The sequence below is a fragment of the Schistosoma mansoni genome, chromosome 1 (assembly GCF_000237925.1).
Source record: "Schistosoma mansoni strain Puerto Rico chromosome 1, complete genome".
Taxonomy (NCBI): domain Eukaryota; kingdom Metazoa; phylum Platyhelminthes; class Trematoda; order Strigeidida; family Schistosomatidae; genus Schistosoma; species Schistosoma mansoni.
In genome coordinates, this window is record NC_031495.1 from 52,477,063 (window position 1) to 52,499,693 (window position 22,631).

The following is a 22,631-nucleotide window of genomic DNA, read 5'->3' on the forward strand; positions in this document are numbered from 1 at the left end:
TCATGACTCTAATCAATTTACGTGTTTCTCAGTCTACCAAATCCATTTCCAATAAACATATACAATATATATGAGAACGTTTGTAAATTTTGAGTTCAGATTTAACAGCTGTTGTAGTTAAAACCAGTTTATATGAACTGATTGTTTTTTTCAACTTTTTGTATCTAATAGAGAACTAGATCGTTAAACATATATGTTAAATCAGAAGGGGTTTTGTGGAGATTTCAATAGTTTCATAGTTGAAAGCATGCGTCAATTGAAGCTAGACCACCAAGGAAAACCTGGAGGCACTGGATGACCGTTTCGTCCTATTGTGGGACTCCTCAGCAGTGCGCATCCTCGATTCAGCCTCGCGAGATTCAATTGACTCATGATCTCAACTACATAAAATTACTAAAATCTCCACAAAACCCCCTTCTGATCATGATCATATGCTCACTAGTAACGGACTCCATGAGGTAATTCCTGTAGTTCTAGTGAGACGTCGTGGCCAGTGGAGCTAATCCTTGTCAGGTAGAGACAGGTATCTACCTCAGTACAACGGAAGTTGGTCGCGCAATTTCGTGGATTGGTTGGGGTTAGACATTAACACCGTTGGATGCCGGCCGGTCAAGTGGTCTATCGGTTAAGTGCTCTGGTGCAAGACTGATAGGTCCTGGGTTCGAATCTCGCTCGTGTGCGGGGTCGTGGATGAGCACAATGGGACGAAACTGCCGTCCAGGATTCCAGGTTTTCCATGGTGGTCTAGCTTCAGCTGACTCATGCTTTCATCTATGAATATATTTTAAAATATTCTATGACATATTTTATTATTGAATTTATTCTTGATCAACGTATAGTATAAAAATTAGGAATACGAAGTAACTTTTTAGTTGTTACCAATGATGCACCACTATGTAATAAATATAATATATTTTATGTTGCTAAATAATGAGACATTTATTGATTTGTGTTACTTTGTTCAAGTAAAACTACAGATATATTACTTATCGAAATAAATACTTTAGCATGACCAAAAATGATGACAATGTCCCGCCTGATAGATTACAGCTGATTGAACACCTGATCATTTTATTTTATTTATGAATCCTAATTCAGTAGTATATAATTTCTTATTCAATGAAATATGTATGTCACATATCTTATTCTACGGTCTAGACAGAATGATTACTATTTTAGAAGTCATACAAGGGCATTGATTGAATATTTGGTTAATTAAATGTTTGTAGAAACTTATTGTCTGTATAATTCAACTTTGGTGGTATTATGTGTTTTTTTAGTTAGTTTGTTTAGTTGTAAAAGTTTCATTTTCTTTCGAAACAATATCATCAGGATTAACTTTATTCAGAAGTGGAACTTCAGGTTGTATACATGGCCGATATAGACAGAACAAGCTGTAAACAGTTGACATTTATAGCATTTATAAGAATTGACTCATTAGATGGTATAATCTAACTAAATAAAAGAAAATAATGACAATCTGGAATCTACAAAAACCCTAGGGTAGCCACTAAAATATAATACAAAAATAAGAATTTCACAGTCTCATTCTATGACTAGATCAATAAGACGTTTCTAAACATTAGACTTAAAATGTAATATGAGGATAACGATGATCTTCATGATGAGAATAATAAATGATCATGGTAATATGATTTTTTATAGGAAACATGAATGAATGGTTAAATTTACCAGTTATAAATGTTTTTATCTTGTGATCAACAAGCACATTTGTACTTTACATACTCCATTATTCTTCTAATTCCGTTATTATTCCGATTGTTTTCTTTTTGTTTACTGTTCTCTTCATTTCAATGTTCTGCTGATAAACACTCCACTTCTTTTTCCTGCTATATACTACTTATATCTGTCCACATGAGAAGCGCACACCACAACTATAATTTCAGGGAATAGTTTGGTATATATATAAGTATATGGAAGACCTCTCAAAGAATTTGAGATCGAGGGATGTAGTAGCTCGACTCAAATTCGTAAGGGGAACCAATTGTATGAAATTCGTAAAAGTTATATTTGAATAGTTTAAACAATTGAAATTTAAATAAATCCAGCTTTTCACCCAGCCGTCTGGTCCTAACTTCTTCAGGGAAATAAATGTAATTGATTGCAATATATCTTTCGATTACTGAGATTATTTGGATATAATTTTTGCTTTTATAACATACTTTGCTGTACGTATACGAAGGAGTAAGAGTAGTGTTTTCATGTGGCTTTTAGTATATTCTCAGTAATTTAATATACACATTATGAGTATGGATTATCTTGATGACATTAAATTCTATACAATGGTAGATATACTAAAAATTCTGGGACTAATTGGCTATGCCTATGCCATTATTTTATGGTGACCATTCACCCTAAAATAAGTACGAAAGTGGGTAGTGATATTATTCTTCTTTCCCGTTAGTAACCATACTTAAATATTATTCTGACTGCAGAATAGTTAATTTGTGTTCGAATGTTTTGGAATTGCTAATCTAATTTCAGTTATATATTTTCAAATCTGCATGTGTCAAGTAATTTATCAGTATGTATATTGTATTCCACCATCCTTTGAAAAGAGTAGATTTAGAAGTATGGATAAATGGATTTCCATTCAATAATCTGAATTTGTCGTACCGCACGTGTCACCTTAGATTCATCCGTCTGAACCGATACCTAGTCATGAATAAATATTTCTGAGGGGTTTTAAACTGAAAAGAAACAAATTATCAGTGCCTCTTAGCTTACAATGATTCCTAAGCCTATTTTGTCCCATGATGAAGACTACTTTGAATTATTAGGACTAGTGGGTTAGACGTGTTCTATAAATTTGGTCGCCAAATTATGTTATTCTGTGTTATCGTTTCAATCTTTCAGCTATTATTATTTGTTGACATTAGAACTAAAGTTATTCTCTCACATATGTCAAACAAAAAACTGAATAAGGCTTTTTTAGTTCTCAATATACTGGAGGTAAAAAAAAATTCACATAGTATTGTTTGCTTGTATCTTCCCATTGTTGTTTAAGATGACAATTGGTCAGTCTCGTGCTGGCATATGTGCATCCTGTGCGTACTGCCTCGATATTGCCTTAAGTCACAAGTTTTATACTGGAGGTAATCTATTTTGAAAATCTTAAATTTATCTATTGAAATACTGTTTTTTTTTAATGTAAACAAAATGTAAGATGACATTTAGCTATCATTCTAATAATCTAAGAGCTTATTGGTAGACAGAATTTGACCAGTCAATTTCTAGCCAATCATGATTTACCTAGGAAATTTGTCGCACATGTACATGCTTAATAATTAGTAAGACAATCAAAAAGATATTAGGAATTTTAATTGGCGGATGTCACATAAACTTTTTCATACTTGACTAAATTCAGTTGACTGCTGAAACTTTCGAATTATCGTTATCTATCTAAAAAAAACATTCCTTCAACTTGGATTTAGTCATGCTTGTAAATATGTACTTACACCTTGTCTACTTTTATGGATTAAGTTGATATTTATTGCAAAAATGAATATTTCATTGGAAAACCTTATGTTTATCACAGTAGTTATATATGTTATCCTTAACGGCATTCATGGCCAGTCGTATCAACCGGTGAATTTTGAACCATTATCTACAGGAAGACGTTTGCTTTATTCAGATTGGGAAAGCGCGCCGTCATTTTATTCACCTGGTGGTATAACACCAGATAATGAACCTCGTGCTCCTATTTACATGGAATTAACAAACAATCTTACATCTGTTAACGGAGCTTCAGGTATATGTGGTGTTTGTGCACGTATATATCGTGTTTTGCATATGACTCAACTGAATGCTGCTGAAGAATGCCGACGTCATCATAATTCGAGACAAGCAGCTTTTGGTGATATTACGGAATTTTATCATACGGTAAGTACACTACATATTTTAATACATAATAAAACTAATCACTTAAAACATTTGATGATTTTCTGCCACCTATTTTCTGTTAAGTGCTTTCTTACCATTTTCGACACAGTGTTAATGAGTTTTAGATAATATCAAGACCAGATCCATGTTTTTTCATCAAACAAATGAGGTAAACTATTTGTATTAGCTTTAAGTTTGCGTTTAAGATATGTTGCTCGTGCTTAATTATCGGTTAATGTTATGTTTCTTGCTGTATTTAACAGTAAGTCGAACAAGTCCCCAAGATATTCAATATAGCTAAGCTATTGGAGAATACGCATCATCTTGTCCTATGAATAATAAACTAGTCGGATAAGTTTACAATGTCATTCATAGTAGTATTTAATTCCAAGATGTAAATTTTTATTCATTCAAACATTATTTATGCAATTTATTTTAAATTACTGATACATATACCATCTAAAGAATGTCTTTGCTAATCAGAAAACAACTGAATAGCCCTTTTAGATTCAGTCTAAGATATTATTCTACGGTTATATTTAATCCTATATTAGTCAAATCCCTAATTAGTAAAATGTGCTTGTTTAAAAGTTGTCTTCAAAATAAAAGAGGAATAGAAAGATTATTTCATCAAATATTCAAATTATCATGAATGCTTGTATGTTTGCTTATTGGTAGAAAGAGATCAATTAGAAAACCCCAGTTATTTTCATCTATATAGTAGGCACATTTATGCACTTGTCCGAAATTTTTGAATTTAAAATTTGTGTTACGGTGTCTTTATAGAATAAGAAATATATCATGGATAGCACTGAATAACTTTTGAGCAAACTAGGAGTATAACTCGAGTGTCTATAACGATGTAAATTTTGTTAATTTTATTCATTTAGTTCACATAACAGTTGGTACAACTAGGGACCAGAAATAATATGCATCGTACAAAATAATATTTTTGTTTATGTTTGTCTATTGCCTGAGTCCCCAAACCGAGTCAGGGAGTTTTCCTACGGGTTCTCTCCCCAAACACTATTCAATCATTCACATAGTACTGTGATTCATCCATTGTTTAATTATTTTTAAATAACTGGAAATGTATTACGATAACCTTACTTTCTTAACAAGTTGTACCATCGTAAAAAATTATGATCTTTCAATAGTTACCCTATTCCTTTGAGATAAACTCATTTTGGCTCAATTCTTTCAGAGACAAATTGACAATGTGTTAAAAGGAAATATTTACAATTACAAAACGCATAATTATATTATTACTATTATTATTTGTGAATTGAATAATTTATGTGATATTGAAACCATAACAACAAACCATTCAAAGTGTTAAAACACTGAGTTATTATTTTTTTGTATTGACACAAAATATCAGTAAAAGTTATTGTATTGCTTGTATGATTCAATCAATTTATACAATGATAACATTATTTTAGATGAACAGAAATAATTTATTAGTTCCATTGACAAAGATGATACGTATGAAAAAGAGAGGAATAAATGTTATTTCTTTTTATTATCAGTTTTTGATAGCTTCATTGTTAGCAATCACTGTTGAAATTAGATTATTAGTAGTTTGCTATATTATTTTTATGTGGATTATTATGATATCTAGCTGAGTTGTGCGAATAGAAGCATTTAAATCTAGAAAAAAATTCAGTAACCTGGTACAGATTGTGATACTTCACTTTGAGGAATAACTTAATTGTCTGCTAGCTGATTGTGCTATCTGACTGCCTAAATCAAGTCATCTTAAAGGAGATTTGAATCAGTAACTCAATGAATTAAGGTCGACAAACATTTATTTATTTTATTTATTGAAACACATAAACATTGGCACACGGTGGCACCAAATATATTTGCGTCACACTTCGTCATTCGATTTGTGTAAAGACCGGAATAATGTACGGGCACCCAAACTCAAGCAGGTGGTTTTCTTAGGGGGTCACTCCCTTATCCTTTGTCCTAGAGGTCTAATCCACATGGCAGTTGAGCAACATCAGGAGATGCAGTCCCATAGCCAGTGAGCAATAGGTTCATACATCATTTGCTCCTTCAGGATCCCAAAGCCCATGTTCACCACTGGTTTGTAATTAGGGTCTTTCAACTCCTCTAGGTGGATCCTCCATATACACTAACCCTGTTAAAGCGCCGAACATTCGATTTTTGTCCTGTCAATTTCGTAAATAACAACCCCTCTGTGAGAAGGCAGTGAGTTAGTCGATAACCATAACTATTTAGCTATCGCTCTATTGATTGGTTCGTGTTAATGTAATAAGTATGTAAAGTTGATTCTAAACTACCAGATCACAATCGTATGTAAATCATCTATCTTTTTATTGTGTTCATAGAGTTATTTGTTACGTTTATAAGTACATAGTATAATTATTTTCACAACAGTGACCTCATATAGCAAGTTAATAGCTTTGAAGGTAAGCCAATGTAGGTAAAATTAAAATAAGAGTTTGACAAGTGAATAATACTTTTGAAAATAATACCGAGAAGATAAATATAATGAGATGAATTGGATTTACGTATTAGTTTCGTATTGATTTCCAAGACTGATTATATGGATCATCTGGATGGGGGAATGGACCGATTCACTCGCAACTGATACTAAGTTGTTTATTCGCCTGCTGATAGTGAATTTTTAGCCGAACATACTAGGAGTTCCCACTATTCACCCCCCTGTTTTCTAATCCTGCTTAACTACCTTCCAAAGTTAATCCTTCTTTTATTTTCATGTGATAGATTAAAACACTACAAATAGTGTTAGGCAATCACTTAAATGACGTTTGTACTTAATGTTCACTAAAATTCCGTTTAAATGCATCATTTAGCTTGAAACATTGTAGTCATTTAGATTGGATTGAATACATACTTTCATAGTAGTCTTAATAAGTCTGTTCTATTTATTGGTGAAAATTAGTGTGTACACTAAAGTTTTCAGTGATTAGAGAGATATTATAATTTCTTTCCTATGTACATGCGTCTTCCATCTTTCCAACATAACATCAATAACAACCATATGCAATACAATTTCTTGTTAATCATTATTATTGCTACTATTACTATTTAAACAAGAAAAGTTTTATTTTTGTCCTTTAATTGGATTTATTCCCCTGCATTGTTAAGAACACACACCACGATTAATAAAACAACAGCCTAATTATTGCAATAATTACAATGATCATATTAATTATTCCGTTTATGGTGTTACCACTGTTGATGATGACGATGAAGAATGATGAATGAGATTGAAAGTTACAATCTGATTTTGCTATTATAACTATTATTTATAATCTTAAACTAGATCATCTTGTTTTTCTCCTAATTTTACTTATCTATAATACAATATAACATACTATAGATAAACAAAGAATTAAAAAGTTATTTCACTAGTGAATAAAACATGAAACAGTTTAGGTACAAAAAAGAATAGTAACAATGCACAAAATAAAGTTAACAATTATACTACATGGTAAACTAATCTCTAATAATCAGAAGGGGTTTTGTGGAGATTTCAGTATTTGCATAGTTGAAATCATGAGTCAATTGAAGCTGGACCATCATGGAAAACCTGGAAGCACTGGACGGCTATTTCGTCCTATTGTGGGACTCCGCATCAAATAATAATAGTGCTAATATAACCGTCACGCAGAGCGAGATTCGAACCCAGAACATATCAGTCTCTCGCGCTAGCGCTTAACCATTAAACCACAAAGCCGACCGGCATCCAACGACACCAATGTCTAATTTCAACCAATCCAGGTCTGTTGTGAGATATGAACTCACTGAAGACATTGGTGAATGGTTGCTCGACTTCGTGGATTGGTTGAAGTTAGACATCAACACCGTTGGATGCCGGCCGGCTCAGTGGTCTATCGGTTAAGTGCTCGCGCGTGAGACTGTTAGTCTTGGATTCGAATCTCGCGAGGCGGTATCGTGGATGCGCACTGCCTAGGAGTCCCACAATTGGACGAAACGTCCGTCCAGTGCTCCCGAGTTTTCCATGGTGGTCTAGCTTTAATTGACTCATGATTTCAAGTACATAAAATTACTAAAATCTCCACAAAACCCCCTACAAATCACTCATAATTACTTTTTTTTCTCACAAGGCCAAAGCATCATAGAATACTTTGTAATAGTTAACTACTTATCTGAAAGGGTTGATACAAGCGAAACTTTAGGCTAGCATATCAAACCCGTACACTTGTAGTTGACATATCTTTCTAACATTGTGGTAAATATCAGTTCAGCATAAGTCAAGCTACTTTTGTGTTTTCATTTTAAACTTCTCTGGGCTTTCAAGAGTTACATACTCCTGTCTCATGTCATAGACTAAAGAAAAAGTTTATTAATCTAACAATTTTATTAGCATGTGACATCCTGAAATTAGAGTGTTCCACGTATAATTTATACAGAAAAATAAATCTGAACTGGTTTGCTTTTGTTTGTTTGTTAATATAAATGATCGCCAGAGGGACGAAAATTTTATTATGATGGATCACTTCTGTACAAGTTACTTGATCAGACTGCATTTTACAGTGAAACAATAAGAATCTAATTCTTTATACACTTTATGTTCTAACCCTACTGTTTTCTGTCTAATTCAAGGTTATTTTTACTCCTTAAACCGAAACATTTTTCTTACCCTGATTTATTTAGAGGTTTTAAGGTCACATCAGTTTGATATTTTTCATAAAATGTATTGTTTATACCTTAGCGGGTGAACATATTATTTATAAAATTAACATTTGTCGTTAACATGAAGGCAAACTAGTGACTAGGATTCAAATGGAGCACTATTCATGACGGATGATTCATAGCTCCAAAGTTTATATATAGGGCCTAGAGGCACGGCTTTCAAGTGTAAGGTCATTGATTTCACTCCATCACTACAACAAGTATGTGTGCAGCCCCTAGCTTAACATGAAATTATAAATCTAAGTGCTTTAGTTTCTGTGCTGTACTTGAAAATTTTAATCGATGTAGAACTAAGGTAGAACGTCTACGCGTTGATAATTGCATGTTTTTTAAATCAACATATAACCACAATTTTGTGTGGAAGACTTCAATAGGTTAGATTGACTTTTTAATTGTTAACTGCCTACTAATATCGCAATACCGCTGTTTAAGCTCATCTGAGAGGTACTAAGGTTTTCAGTTAAATTAAATCATGAATATTAAAGTAACTCTTGATGCCAGTTAAGATTTTGAGGAAAATCACCCCTAAACTAAGTAATCCAATAAGATCGATCCACTGATAATAATTTATTTTGTAGGAAATCCCAGCTTCCTCATATTGCTGAATAGTAACTTTTCATGTACAAGTATGTGAGATTTCTTGCTAAGATTCTAGACCAGACTGTCAGACCGATTTTATTTCTAGTTAAGTTATTTAGTTTTATAATAGGCTAAAGTACACATTAAAAATAAACTTGTCTACATTTCGTTACATCCATTCCTCGACTATGTCTTCCCAAACTGATTTTAAAAAGTGTATTCGTTTAATCATCACTATGTATCATCACTGCATAACTATGATACGTTTCAAGCTGTCCATCTTGCATACAGTAATGAACAGTAATAGGCCATCAAAAGTGGGTGAAAACGACTAGTCTATATAAGAAAATACTAATTATTGTATGTTGTTCATTTAAATAGCAACCATTATAAGCAAAGTTGAAATCTGGCAATGGTACTAAATCAACGTTCCAAAGACTTATCAGTTGTTTATTAATATTAATCCATTCAAGGAGATAAAGTAACCAGTCACTTTGAAATGCAGTCCAACTATCAAATGAAATTAGATTTCATAGTGGAAAGCAGGTTGAAAATCACACAAACAAGAAATGAAAGAAATATTCTGTTAAACAGATGATATAAGTAATAAATTTTCCTTCAGAATGAGAATTAATGTTTAACATCTACTTAACTAACTATATAAATATCAAAAATCCAATATGAACTCTTGTTAAATAGTTAAAGTTATATACAGGTGTATTTATAATGCCATACTTGATATTTGAACAATAACAAAAGATAATCAATAAGGGGGAAGAGCAAGGAGTTGGAAATAGGTACTAACGGTACAAGTTTGTAAATTTAAATTTCATAAAGTATTTATATTATACAGGTTTGTTCAATTTTTTTTCTCTAATTATTCTTTTCTCTTTCTCTCTAGGCTAAACTTAATACATGATCATATATCTTTAACGATTTATATGTCTATATTGTTTAGATAGATTGTAGACTATTTTTCATGTATTGTCTGTATATTGAGGTCAAGAGATTGTCAATCTAACATTATATTTATATTTTAATAAGGTCACACAACAGGAAATAAGTTTTTAATGAGTTAGGTTGTGTGTTTTAATTACCGGACGTTATGTAAACGTAGCTTGTATAAAAGATATTAAAGTAATTAAGAAGTTTTTAGTTGGTCAGCTCATTACTATGATACATCAACTGGGTGTTTTCTATCACTAATTCAAAAGTGGATTTAGTTCAGTGTGTTTCTTTTTCCAACTCAGCCCATGTGCATGTTAAAGTTATGAAAGGAAAATTCAGACTGTACTACACATTGGCTTAGATAATATGCTGTGAAATTGTTGAATATATATTCTGCAGTTGTGAATTATTGGTTTAGAAATTCAACATTTAACTGGTGTATAATTAATTGGAACTTCTCTCTACCTGACTAGGTTAGGATGACCAAGTAATACAAATATCCTTCATATAAAGAATATGGCTCATTAGGTTGATACAAGGGGATGTAAGTAGTTAGTGAGTTAAATCTCAATTTCATTTGAATACTTTCAGAAATTATGAAGGACGGTAAGAACCAATAATATGGAATTTACAAAATATTGTGGCTTTAATAGGTAAAGTGAATTGTCTAGGTTCCTATGTAATATTTAATTAATCGAATCAGAAAATAGCACATGTAGATAAGATGATAAAATGGACATGAAATATTTAAGATGAGCTACAAGAAATACAGGAAAGAGAACAAATAAGCGAGGAGAAATAAAATATTGTCATAACGTCGTTCATCAAGGCCTCACTAGAAACAAACAAAAGACAGATAGTATTGTTTCGGTTGTTTGTGCTTCATGACTCATTGAATAAGCTCAAGTAACCCTTGCAAACCAGTTTCGTCAATCTCTATTTTTATGTGATTTCACCAAAATACTAATATAAGTGTGAATCATTTATTTAAATACTCAAGTTTCAACCAGTATGACAAGATAATATCAATAGTTTTTTTCTCTGCATAATAAGTAAGGTTAATTGATAATATACGAATTTGTACATAATCATTAATTACACTCTCGTATGTTCATGTATGTTCATGAACTAGAGAAGTCAATTTATACCAGAATAAGGGTATCAGATTGTCAGTTATTCTCAATTCATTATCTTTTTAATTTCGGATCAGGCAACCATGTGTGATATATGTCGACTTCATACAATACGCATAATTTACACCCTATTATTCTATAAATTTATCATGTTTAAGCATTATTATTATCATTTCCAATAAACATGTCAACTCAAATACATTTATAGACGTCTGTTGAACCACAGAAAGTTTTATATTTTCTGTCATTTATGTCTAATTTCTTTATCAAGTAGACCTTTTTTCATTTGAAAAATGAATTCCCTTTTATCTACTCACATTAAGGGGGTTGAAGCAAACTATGATATTGTATACAAAGTTAATTTATTATGATAAAGTATTTGTTAAAAGTGTAGTCAACTGTGAAAATCTTGTTTAATAATGAAACTCAACTGAATTAAATTCAGTTATTTACAAATAAAAATTGGGCAAATAATACAGCAATAAAGTTTAGCGATTCTAGTTCCTCTTCTTCATAATGGTTTCGGTGGTTTCAAATATTTAAATGCATGTATGTGTATGTGTCTGTGTCCGCTAAAGGATTGTGAGTAACGGAAGTTGAAATGTTTTACTAACACTTCATATTTTTGTTAGGTAAATATAGCTAAGGGGTGACAAATACTATTAATGAATGGATATGAGGAGATTCATTAAATATTAATCACTAGTGGTTTATGATGGCTGATAAGGGTTATTTGAAATCGTTACACATTTAAAAGTTAGCTAGGTATGAGGAAAACGAAATAATAACATTTTGATTACGAATAAGTAGTAACTGTTATACGGGTGTAAATATTTTCCTAAACTATATATTTCCTTTTAAAATATTGTGTATCTTTTGGTTTATATGAGAAACTGAGGAACATCAAGTTAATTGCCTACTGCATACCAACGTCACTCAGCAAATTTTTAAAATCAAAGAGCACTGAACATCTGTTTCATTCAGCATTTTAAAATCTGCAACACCACAGACATTTAAGTCATCCTATCATCTTGTAGGAATATTTCCCTTCTGTTACCAATCAGCATAAATCACATATAATTTGGGTTGCATATCAAAAAGTAGTGAGATATATTATTTGTTTTTTATGTTACTTTCCTCAGTTGAAGAACACTGGCTATTTTTTACTCTTGTGAACATCTAAAATGATCAACTTCTTTTGGAACAGTTTTTACCCTTCTAGTCGTTACTTTCACTTCTAGCTTTCTGTACGATTAAGTTTTTTGTATTAACGTCTTGAATTCCAAGAAACCAACCTTTGATACGCAATACCAATTCTAAACTGGCTAAACGTTTCGATTTAATTATCCTGATATGTCTTATCTGGTCGTGGAAAATTGTTCAATATTGTATACAATATAATTATCCCACGATTTACTAACTAGAGTACACCATGAATTTGTTGTACGACAAACATAGATCTCTAAAGATAATATTGTCTTGTTCACAAGTATTTCCATGAATTAAATTTATAAATGTAAACAACATCTTCTGTATACAACTGTTCGCAAAATTCTTCTGTATCCATGTGCCAAATGACCTTGAACAATGACAAAATGTAACACTAATCAAGACAGTAAACTCAAGTAAATCGTTTCACATAGGAATCTAATAAGTCAGTATTGTTTACGTGAATATAATTAATATGTCATCTTTCGGTCCATTGTTTTGTTTCACTCAGATTTTGTAAATGAATTTGCATATTAGGTCGTATATCACCGTTACCAACGAATATTGCGTAGTTTACGTACCAGTTTAGTTGATGGTAGTTCGGTATGATTTACATATAGATGACATATGGTAACAAAACTTCAAATGTGGTTACTTGGGCATTATTGTGACTTTTTTATCTCATCAACACGTAATCACAGCTAAAAAAAGAACATGTCGAATTTTTACTTGAGGATGAGAAGCGTGGCGTGGTTGCAAGGTTAAAATCTGAATATCTGAACTAGTTATCTACTTCTTATATCAGCTGAATTGAACATAATCATTAGCTACAGATCATTTTCACTTCATTCACATCTTTGGATGTCGGCTCCAATGGTCTAGAGGTTGGGCGTTTGTGAGTAAGAACGTAGGTACTAAGTTCAAATCCCGCCTTCAGGATTGTGGATACACACTTCTGGGGAGTTCCATACTAGGACAAAACGTCCGTCCAATGCTTCTAGGTTCTCAATGATGGTCTAACTTGAATCGGTTCATGATCCCAATGAATCTTCAGATATTGCCATTCGTTAATATTATTCCGTTCAAGTTACTTATGCCAGTTTTTGGTGCTGGTAGTGATGAGCATGTTTACAAAGCTAATGAAGTTACACATTTCTTTAGATTTGATAATTTGGCAACCATTGATAAAGCCGTTTTCCACATATTCGGTTGGTTATTTAAATGTCCTAGCTCATCGTAAAACTACTGGATGTTAAATTGTCATAGTGATATGCGAAATGTTTAGTAATGTAGTATGTAGTTCCATGTTTACATTCAATTAAATAAGTTAAATATAATAACTTGCATTGGTGCAAAACAGTTTAAGCCTTGTTTTTTTGAAGGTGCTTTCTAATTGTAATACTTACGAGGAACATTACCACCTAACTAACAGACATGAAAACTTAAAAACTAGACTAAGGGTGATTGACGGATAATAATTATTAATGGGTAGGTTAGAAACTAGATTTTGTACAGGCAAATAAGCAATTTACTTTCATAAGCGTGTGCAATTTTCACTATTTATTAATGTATACAAACTCATGAATATAATGTTTTTCTTCGGTTTAATGAGACTGTTTCCATCCATTGATCGTAATCTGTGCATGTTAGTCGGAATACACTAAATGGTTAGTTGTTTCACTATAATGACATTTGCAAACATATTTCTTTTAAAACAGCTTCAGCTTACCTAGTAAGGTTTATTTATAATGAATTTTACAATAATTTATCTCTTAAGAACCTGTTGTGGCATGCACTCTTAGTTTCTTTGACCATTTTTATGTAGTTTTAGCTTTTTTCATCTAATTACTGATATATTCCAAACTTTATCTCGGTTCACCTGATTTTTTGTCATCATGGTTAAACCTTAAAAATGTATGTGTTTCGTAGAATGGTACATAATCTAGTCTGTTGTAGTTAATAAACACATTGAGACTTCGCTTTATTTTTTACAGTCATATTCGTTCGCTGACTATTTAGTTGTTTGCATCCACGCACACATACAAAGGTATGTATATATCAATCATAAATATGGTTTTCTGTTATTCGGTAAATAATGTAAGACTATCTTTAATACCTTGTTAACCTACCGATTTTCTCTCTGTTAGGCACAGATACAAATTCAGTAAGTTTGGAGTTGTAGTTTCTTAGTCAGGAAGGTCGACTGAGTTAAAAGTTTGAATCCTGCCCCGTACACTTTGTTTTGAGTATCTGGGTAGTATTACAAGCCTATATACAGAATGTTTGACTCAGAGTCGAGTACGTAATACATACTTGTTAAACGACCTATATTAATTAATTACTCTAAAATTAGTTAAATTTATTCCCTTTTTAAAGTATTATAATGAAAAGCTTATTAAAATTTCACATCACTGACTAATTATAATTAGAATACTAAGAAGAACTGGAAATCTGTTTCCTCCTAGTTTGATTTCCATAAGCGAGTCTTTGATTCAAGCTTTTGAGTAGTTCTATACTATGATGAAATGGATGGTCAGTGATTACCGGTTTTTAGTTGTTCTTTACCCACAGTAAATCTGTGATGTGAAACTCCAAATTTAACAGTCCGTACGATACCTTATAGCAACAATATATATATATATATATATATATATATATATATATATATATATCAGTCGGCAAGATTTAAATCAGTCATTGTTATTTAACTACTTAGAAAGCATAAAATGTATACCCATAAACCAGCGTTCAGGAATAACTTATATCAGATTGTCAGTTTTATTCTTATCGCCTGATAAATTTAATAAAATATAGTCTAGATAGTCATTGTGTTTTGTATCTTATTACATCTATCGTTAGATTGTTGGAGCGATTCTAATCAGATTAATTAATATTTTCTTTTTATACTATAACCTTGGTTACAACAAAAGATCATCTTTTAAATGATCATAGTTTCTGAAATTAAGGTAGTTTGTGGATTTGTTTAAAATTCAATAACAAACCCTGAGGCTGTCGTATGTGAATAAATATCAACTGTATTGCTGCTAAACAGTATGAAGGATAAATAAAAATAGAAGTATAGGAAATAGTTGAACGAATTCAACACTTCAGTATAGGTTTGCGGAGATAGTTGAGCTTTAATTGAGATTGTGAGATAATCAATGTTAGAACGCCATTAAAAACCTAGAAGTATTGGACGTACGTTTCGTCTTAGTACGGAACTTCCCAACAGTTTTCTGCTACAATCCCACATGTGGGATTTGGACCCAGGACCTCTGGTCTGACGCGCAGTCGCTTAATTCCTACACCACTGAGACGGCGTCCAGCGGTGCTAATGTCTAATTTCAGCCAATCCACGAAATTGCACGACTATCTTCCATTGTCTTCTCTAGGTAACTGCCTCACACTCGATACGGTTGAACTTCATTGGTCACGGTTTCTCACTAGAACTCTGAGAATTACATCTCGAAGCTAGTCACTAATGAGCACATGATAATTATCAGTATAGGATTGTAGAGATTGATGAGTTTTAATTGAGACATTGACACCGTTGGACGCCGCCTAAGTGGCCTAGAGATTAAGCGTTAGTGCGTCGGACCGAAGGTCCTGGGTCCTAACTCCGCGCGAAGGATCTTGGATGCATACTGCAAGGGAATTCCATACTAGGACGCAAAGACCTTCCAATTCTTCCAGATTTTCAATGATGGTCTAACATTGATCGGTTTATTATTTCGATTGAAATTCAACTCGACTATGACAGCTATTACTTATCAAGGAGTGATTTATTTCTGTGGATTAAACTAATTGATTGAAGCAAAGTTATGTTTAAGTAGTTATTTTGTGAATTCTTATCAAGAACCTAAATAACAACACATTCTCATAATAGAAAGTAAAACTTACTAATCTTCTAAGGACTAAAAACCAACTTTATCGATTATCAAAATGTGGTAGAAATATAGGAATTCTAATGCGCAATTATGTTGTGAGACCAATTAGTCACAACTCTGTTGAATAAAATTATGGATTTTAGAAATTTATATCAGTCAGTCAGTTACAACATAGGACCAGGCACATATATGCATCGGTCTAAATGCCATTCCTCATTAGCACAACAAGATGAACACCAAATTCATAGAAGTAGTTAATTTAGTGGTGGTAATATATAAAGCAAAGATTGTATATAAAGATATAGTACAGGAAGAAAGAATAAGTTCGTAGAAAGTAATTTTAATCTCACAGTTTAACAGAAGACAAAGAGTGTATAGACCTACGCCATTGTGATCGATTCTGAGCCATGTCACACAGAGTCTCCAACCATTGGTTACGATAGTCACGCGGACCCCAACCAAATAGTCTGCATCTACCAACATGGCTTAGACTAGAAGTTAGTGACCTCAAACACTGATGCCACGTTTTGGTTTGGCCACCCCTAACTTTCTTCCAACCATCCCCAATACTAGTCAGCATAGCGCATCGTGGTAATCGGTGTTCAGGCATACGTAACAAGTGGCCCAACCACCTCAGTCGATGAAGATTCATGACCTCATCAGCTGATTTACCATCATTCCCTAATACCCTGTGTCTAACCTCACTATTACTTACCCGGTTATCCCAGCAGATGCGAGCAATATTTCTAAGACATCTGTGGTCAAATACTAGTAACTTACGAGTATCTTCTACTCTTAATGGCCATATTTCGCAGCCGTAAAGTAGAACAAAACAAACTGCTGCTCAGTATACTCGTTCTCTAATGGATAGACGGATATCACGCCTTCGCCATAAGTGATGTAAGTTGGCAAAAGCCAAACGAGCATTTTGAATCCGTACAAAGATTTCGTCAGACACCAACCCAATAGAGCTGATCAGACTTCCAAGATAAGTGAATTTATCGACGAGAAATGTATATCCTATCTATGTAGTTACAGCCTTTTTGTTCTTTGTATTTTTAGTGACTAGTTTTAAAATTTATACTAGAATTCCATTGGGAACATTTAATTAAGTTTTTTGATATTCAACTTATTCTTATGTATATATATATCTACATTTTAAACAAAATCTCAAGTCTTGACCAAGGTGAACATTCAAAATTCATTAATCTAAACATTAAAACTTCATTTTAAAAAAAATCTTATTCTTACATCATAATAATCAATCATAAATGAAAATAGTAAAATCTGTAAAGGTTATAACCTTGAATTCACCTTAAAAAAAATTTGTATGACACTTATGTCTAAACTTCAATAAATATTTATTTACACAATTCAATTTGTATGATTGTCATAAATTTTTTTTTTTCATTATTGTTTGATTGTTTTCATTCCCTTAATATACGCGCATCCTGGATTCCACTACTAGCCACTGTTCATCTTTGACTAAGTCTATGTATTTTTTTTTTATTTTTCCTTTAAACATCATTTTTAAACTTTGAATACTTTATACGTTTGTATAAATAAACAAAACATTGTCTAAATTATTATTGTATATTATATATACATACAATAGAATAGAGATTGTTTATTATATTTAACATTTATTGAACAACTGTCATTATAAACATAATACATATCTTGTCAAAACTAATTCTAAAATTGTTGACCATATTTAAACAAATAGATTCAGTAAAGTTTAAGAAAAAAAATACATGACTAGATATTTAATATTGAAATGTATGTTTTTCAAATATGTGTATTCTGGATCAAATGCCCTAGTACGACCGAGAGTGGGGAGAGTCGTACTCACTGCCTTCTCGTGACATTACTGTTGTTTACAAAATTGAGAGGATGAAAAGGGCATGTCCAGCGCTTTAATCGGGTTGGTGGACACGGAAAGTTCACCTAGGGGAGTTGGAAAACCCTGATTCCAAACCAATGGTGCACATACGCTCCAGTATCCTGAGGGAACAAATGGCGTATGAATCAATCGTTAGTCACCGGCTACCATGGGACTGCATCTCCTTACGATGCTCCACTGCCTTGTGGATCAGACATTTAGGTCAAAGGCTCCGGGTGTGGCCCCTTGAGAAAACCACCTGCTTCAGTTTGGGCACCTGGGCAGTATCATAACCCTCACACAAATCAAATGAGATTTGTGCGGCTCATATATATCTGGTGCCCCCTTTGTACCAATATTTATGTTAAATAAAAGAAAAGTATTTCTTGAAAAGTTTCTCCACTTTTTTCGAAATTTTAACCTCTAATAATATAATCTGAAATTTTGCTTCTAGTTTATTCTTCCTGAGATTGACGTCACGTTGTGATGTTAATTATATGAAACATTTCATCATTGAGAGATTGGGATTTATTCGAAATTACAGTTACTCATTGTCTATTTTTACAGTGAACCACGAAATAAAATTTTAGTGATTTCTCCTAATCACCTTCAATCAATCAATAAGCTATGTCTCAAGGTATTAGAACTAAGTTTAGTGCTTACCTTCCAGTAGTCCACAACTGGTAATAAAGATTAACTTGTTATTTAGATAATAGTTGAAACGTAATTTAATAGTTTCCAGTTATCGTAGCAAAATGTGTTTTGAGGAATTCAATAATTATTTTTTATTTTAGTAGAAATCTGGGTTGTTATGAAGTCTATAAAAGAGGAGAACAGATCACTTATCTATATCAGAAAGACTACCGAGCCCGAGTGTTAGTCAAATTTCATTTTTACTTCAGCCAACAGATAATTTACTAGACTACATTACTAATGAAAGGTATAACTGTTTCATTACACTAAAAGAGATGATGACATCGTCATGGGAAGATACAAGCAAACAACACCAAGTGAATCACCACGTTTAGTTATAAACTCCAGTTAGTAACTTTGATCAGTAAAACATAGTTAACCTGAGTTTATGTGATACACAGAATTTGAATCGCCAACTGATTTTTGGATTTCATTTCTTATTTGCTACAATACTTCTCAACAAAGTTAAACTTACCTAGCTCATTAATAATTACAAATGATTTATTGAAAGTTAAACAAAACAACTGTTCATTGTCATTGTTTTTTGTTCCAAAAAGTAATCATTCAACTAACATAATCTTGTCATACAAATCACCTTCATAAATATTGTGTTTTCTGATAAATGACTAAATTAATAACTAATATTGTTTGTTTCAATTTACAACATCGATTTATTGTTTGTCTTTGTCTACACTTCTACTCTATACATGTTTAGATGAAAGAAATGTGGTTTTCGTCGTAAAAAGAAAAAAAGAAAAGTGTCTACTAACTGTATTGTTGTTCACCTTTACGCTAAATCATCAAAGGAACAGAGATAGAAATGACTAAAACGAAAAAAATAACAACTGTTCATATTCTACATGACTCCTATAACATTACAATAAGTGGGAAGATAAACATTGGGACAAAGGGACAGTGTACTAAGTTCACCGTCATAATTAGTAATATACTGTTAGTAGTAGTATCAGTGATATTATTATTATCTTTTTAAAAGACATGAGTCAGTTTTTAATATTCCCTTAATAATTTTTGTTTTTTCTTAAAAGGCGTCTCTCATTGCCCAATATTAATTTTCTGCAAGTGCATAATCATAAGGAACGACTAACAATTTAGAAAGTTTTATGATGATTCCATGTAGAATTGATATTAACTGGGAGAATAAGCAGAGAATCATAGAACACTAGTTTAAAGTTTGGCCCCAGTTTGAGATTCATTATCAGCTTATGAGTTAAAAGATATATTCAAATTAAATGTTGAGCTAGTGTACGTAATATTTACGCCTTGCGTGCTGTTAGAGGTATGAGGGTGGTTATCACTTTCCGGTTGCCCACACAGTGGAAAGGTTCTTCTAGAGATATCTGAAAAGGAAATCGGGTTAGTGTTGGTCTTACTGATCTAGGAGCGTGACCGTAGTGCTCAAATGACAACTGCTTGAGGTCAGACACATATCACCTTTTTGTGAATAGTTTTCACATTAGTTCCGTACTTGTTGGGACCTTACCGTCGGAGATGAAAATCCGTGGGGTAAGGTGAGGTGTGCATTTTTAGGGTTGACCTTTTCTAACCCCACTCCTTCTTGTGGGAAGGCAGCATCGCTGTTATGCCGGTTGTCTGAAGGAAACACCTTACTGACGTCACACCTCCGTACGGTCAGCAGTACGACTTCGCCCTCGGACCTTGGGTGTACTGCTTTTAATTTTACCGCTCTTCAACCAACCTGCCTGGCATGGTAGAACCTTGAGGACTGATTGTTCCAGTCAGTACAGCCTGATTGGTTCATCACAATAAACACGCCCGACCACATCGTCAAGAGCCAACAACGGTTCGGAAGTAGTCTCTAATTTCCATCAAAAAATCGCCTTTTATTTAGTAGGGAATTGATTTTAATCTTTAATTGGTATATGTCGCTGCTAACATAAAAAAAACAAATCTATACAGGATTAGATTAGGGTATTTTAAATGTATTCTATATACTACTTAAGTTTACTAACGATTTTGTTTATTTTACATTCACTTATAAAATTGAATGTTCCAATTGATTTTGTCGCGAATTATAAGTTAAGTGGTATATACATTAATACAAAATTAAACTGAAATGATTCATTAACATAAACAAACCAGGATGAAAAATATAAACAGGAATAAATACTTCTACAGAAGGCGGTTGATAATCAGTAGCTCATCCGGGATAAAAAAAAAACAGTTTTGATAAAAAATATATCAGTTAGTCATGTGATCACTTTTCTTAGAAATAAAATTCGACATTAGATTATCATCTCAAAATATCTTAAGTCTATTTAATAAATGTCAAAATTAATGGTAAATGTTTAAAGGGTTCATTCCCTATCGATATCACTTTTAATAGAGAAAAGTGATTCGCATCTACGGTTATACTTAACAGGAAATATCCACGGTGAAAGTAATTGAAATTTAAATTTATTTTTGAATGTTAAACGATGCAAAATCCTGACCTCAATGGAACATGATTATTTATGTTGAGTCTTTTCGATTGGTGTTAATAACTTGTACTAAATAGAGTGAACTCTAAAACTGTGTAATATATCTTATTGGTTATTAGAGTAAAATTCGGTTTGTTACTATTTAGTGACTAGTAAATAAATCCATCATTATTACAGTGAATCAAGTGTTCATAAGCACTATCGAGTTATGAGATTGTAGATTGGAAATATTCTGTAGAATATGGTGATTAGTAAACCATATATTTCTGACGAATATCAGATTTGTATAAGTTTAGTGAATGGTATTTGTTGTTTTGTACACTTTCACATTAGACAGCAATCCCACAAACAGATTAGTCACTTCACCAAGATTTAACTTATTTTAATAACATTTATCTGATTTTGATTGTACAGTTTTACTTGAGTATGTAGAAGTATGTAAGTGTTTAATTTCACCAAATATATGCAAAAATCAGATCTTAGCTGAGCAATTAGTTTGGTATGGTGAAATCATTTGTATAACTATCATTTATACATATTTAACTATCTACTAAAAAAAATGTTATATATGAAACAACTTTATTTCTGGTTGTTATACATACTCACTCTACACTCATCTGGTTTCAATCTGTTATTTTCTTATACTATAAACTTCATATGATAACTTTATTACACTGAACGGTAATATACATTTCACTTGTCATTCGTTATTTCATGAACTGGAAAAACAAGAAGTTGATTTATTAACTTATCGTAAAGGTGAACACTTGACAAAATACCGTAAAAAAATAATACAAACTGAATAGTTTAAATTTAAGAAGTTTGTTTATTTTATACCATTGTATGTTAAATTTATTGACTTGGTCAGTCAGACGGTCAGTTAGTTAGTTGATATAAATGCCAACCTTTTCATCTTGATAATAGTTTATTGGTTAGTAAATATACATCATGCATGTGATTTTATATTGTGACATTTTTTTCTAGCCAGACAGTGAATATCAATACTGTTAGTCTATCTAAAAATGATGACTTAAATTTCATGTGATACGATTGTTGTTATCAGAAGGGGTTTTGTGGAGATTTTAGTAATTTTATAGTTTAATTCATGAGTCAATTGAAGCTAGACCACCATGGAAAACCTGGAAGCACTGGACGGCCGTTTCGTACTATTGTGGGACTCCTCAGCAGTGCGCATCCACGATCCCGCCTCGCGAGCGCTTAAACC

General features: G+C 32.3%; 1 protein-coding gene across 1 annotated transcript in view; it reads left to right on the top strand.

Annotated features, from left to right (window-relative positions):
* Positions 1–3,522: 3,522 nt before the first annotated feature.
* The window catches only part of Smp_168240 (hypothetical protein), a gene marked incomplete at both ends in the record, with an annotated part of 40,676 nt that continues 21,567 nt past the window's right edge, over positions 3,523–22,631 (top strand). The window contains one exon of the mRNA XM_018794818.1: positions 3,523–3,903. Within this exon, the coding sequence (XP_018649193.1) occupies positions 3,523–3,903 (381 nt within the window). The remainder of the gene's footprint in view (positions 3,904–22,631) is intronic.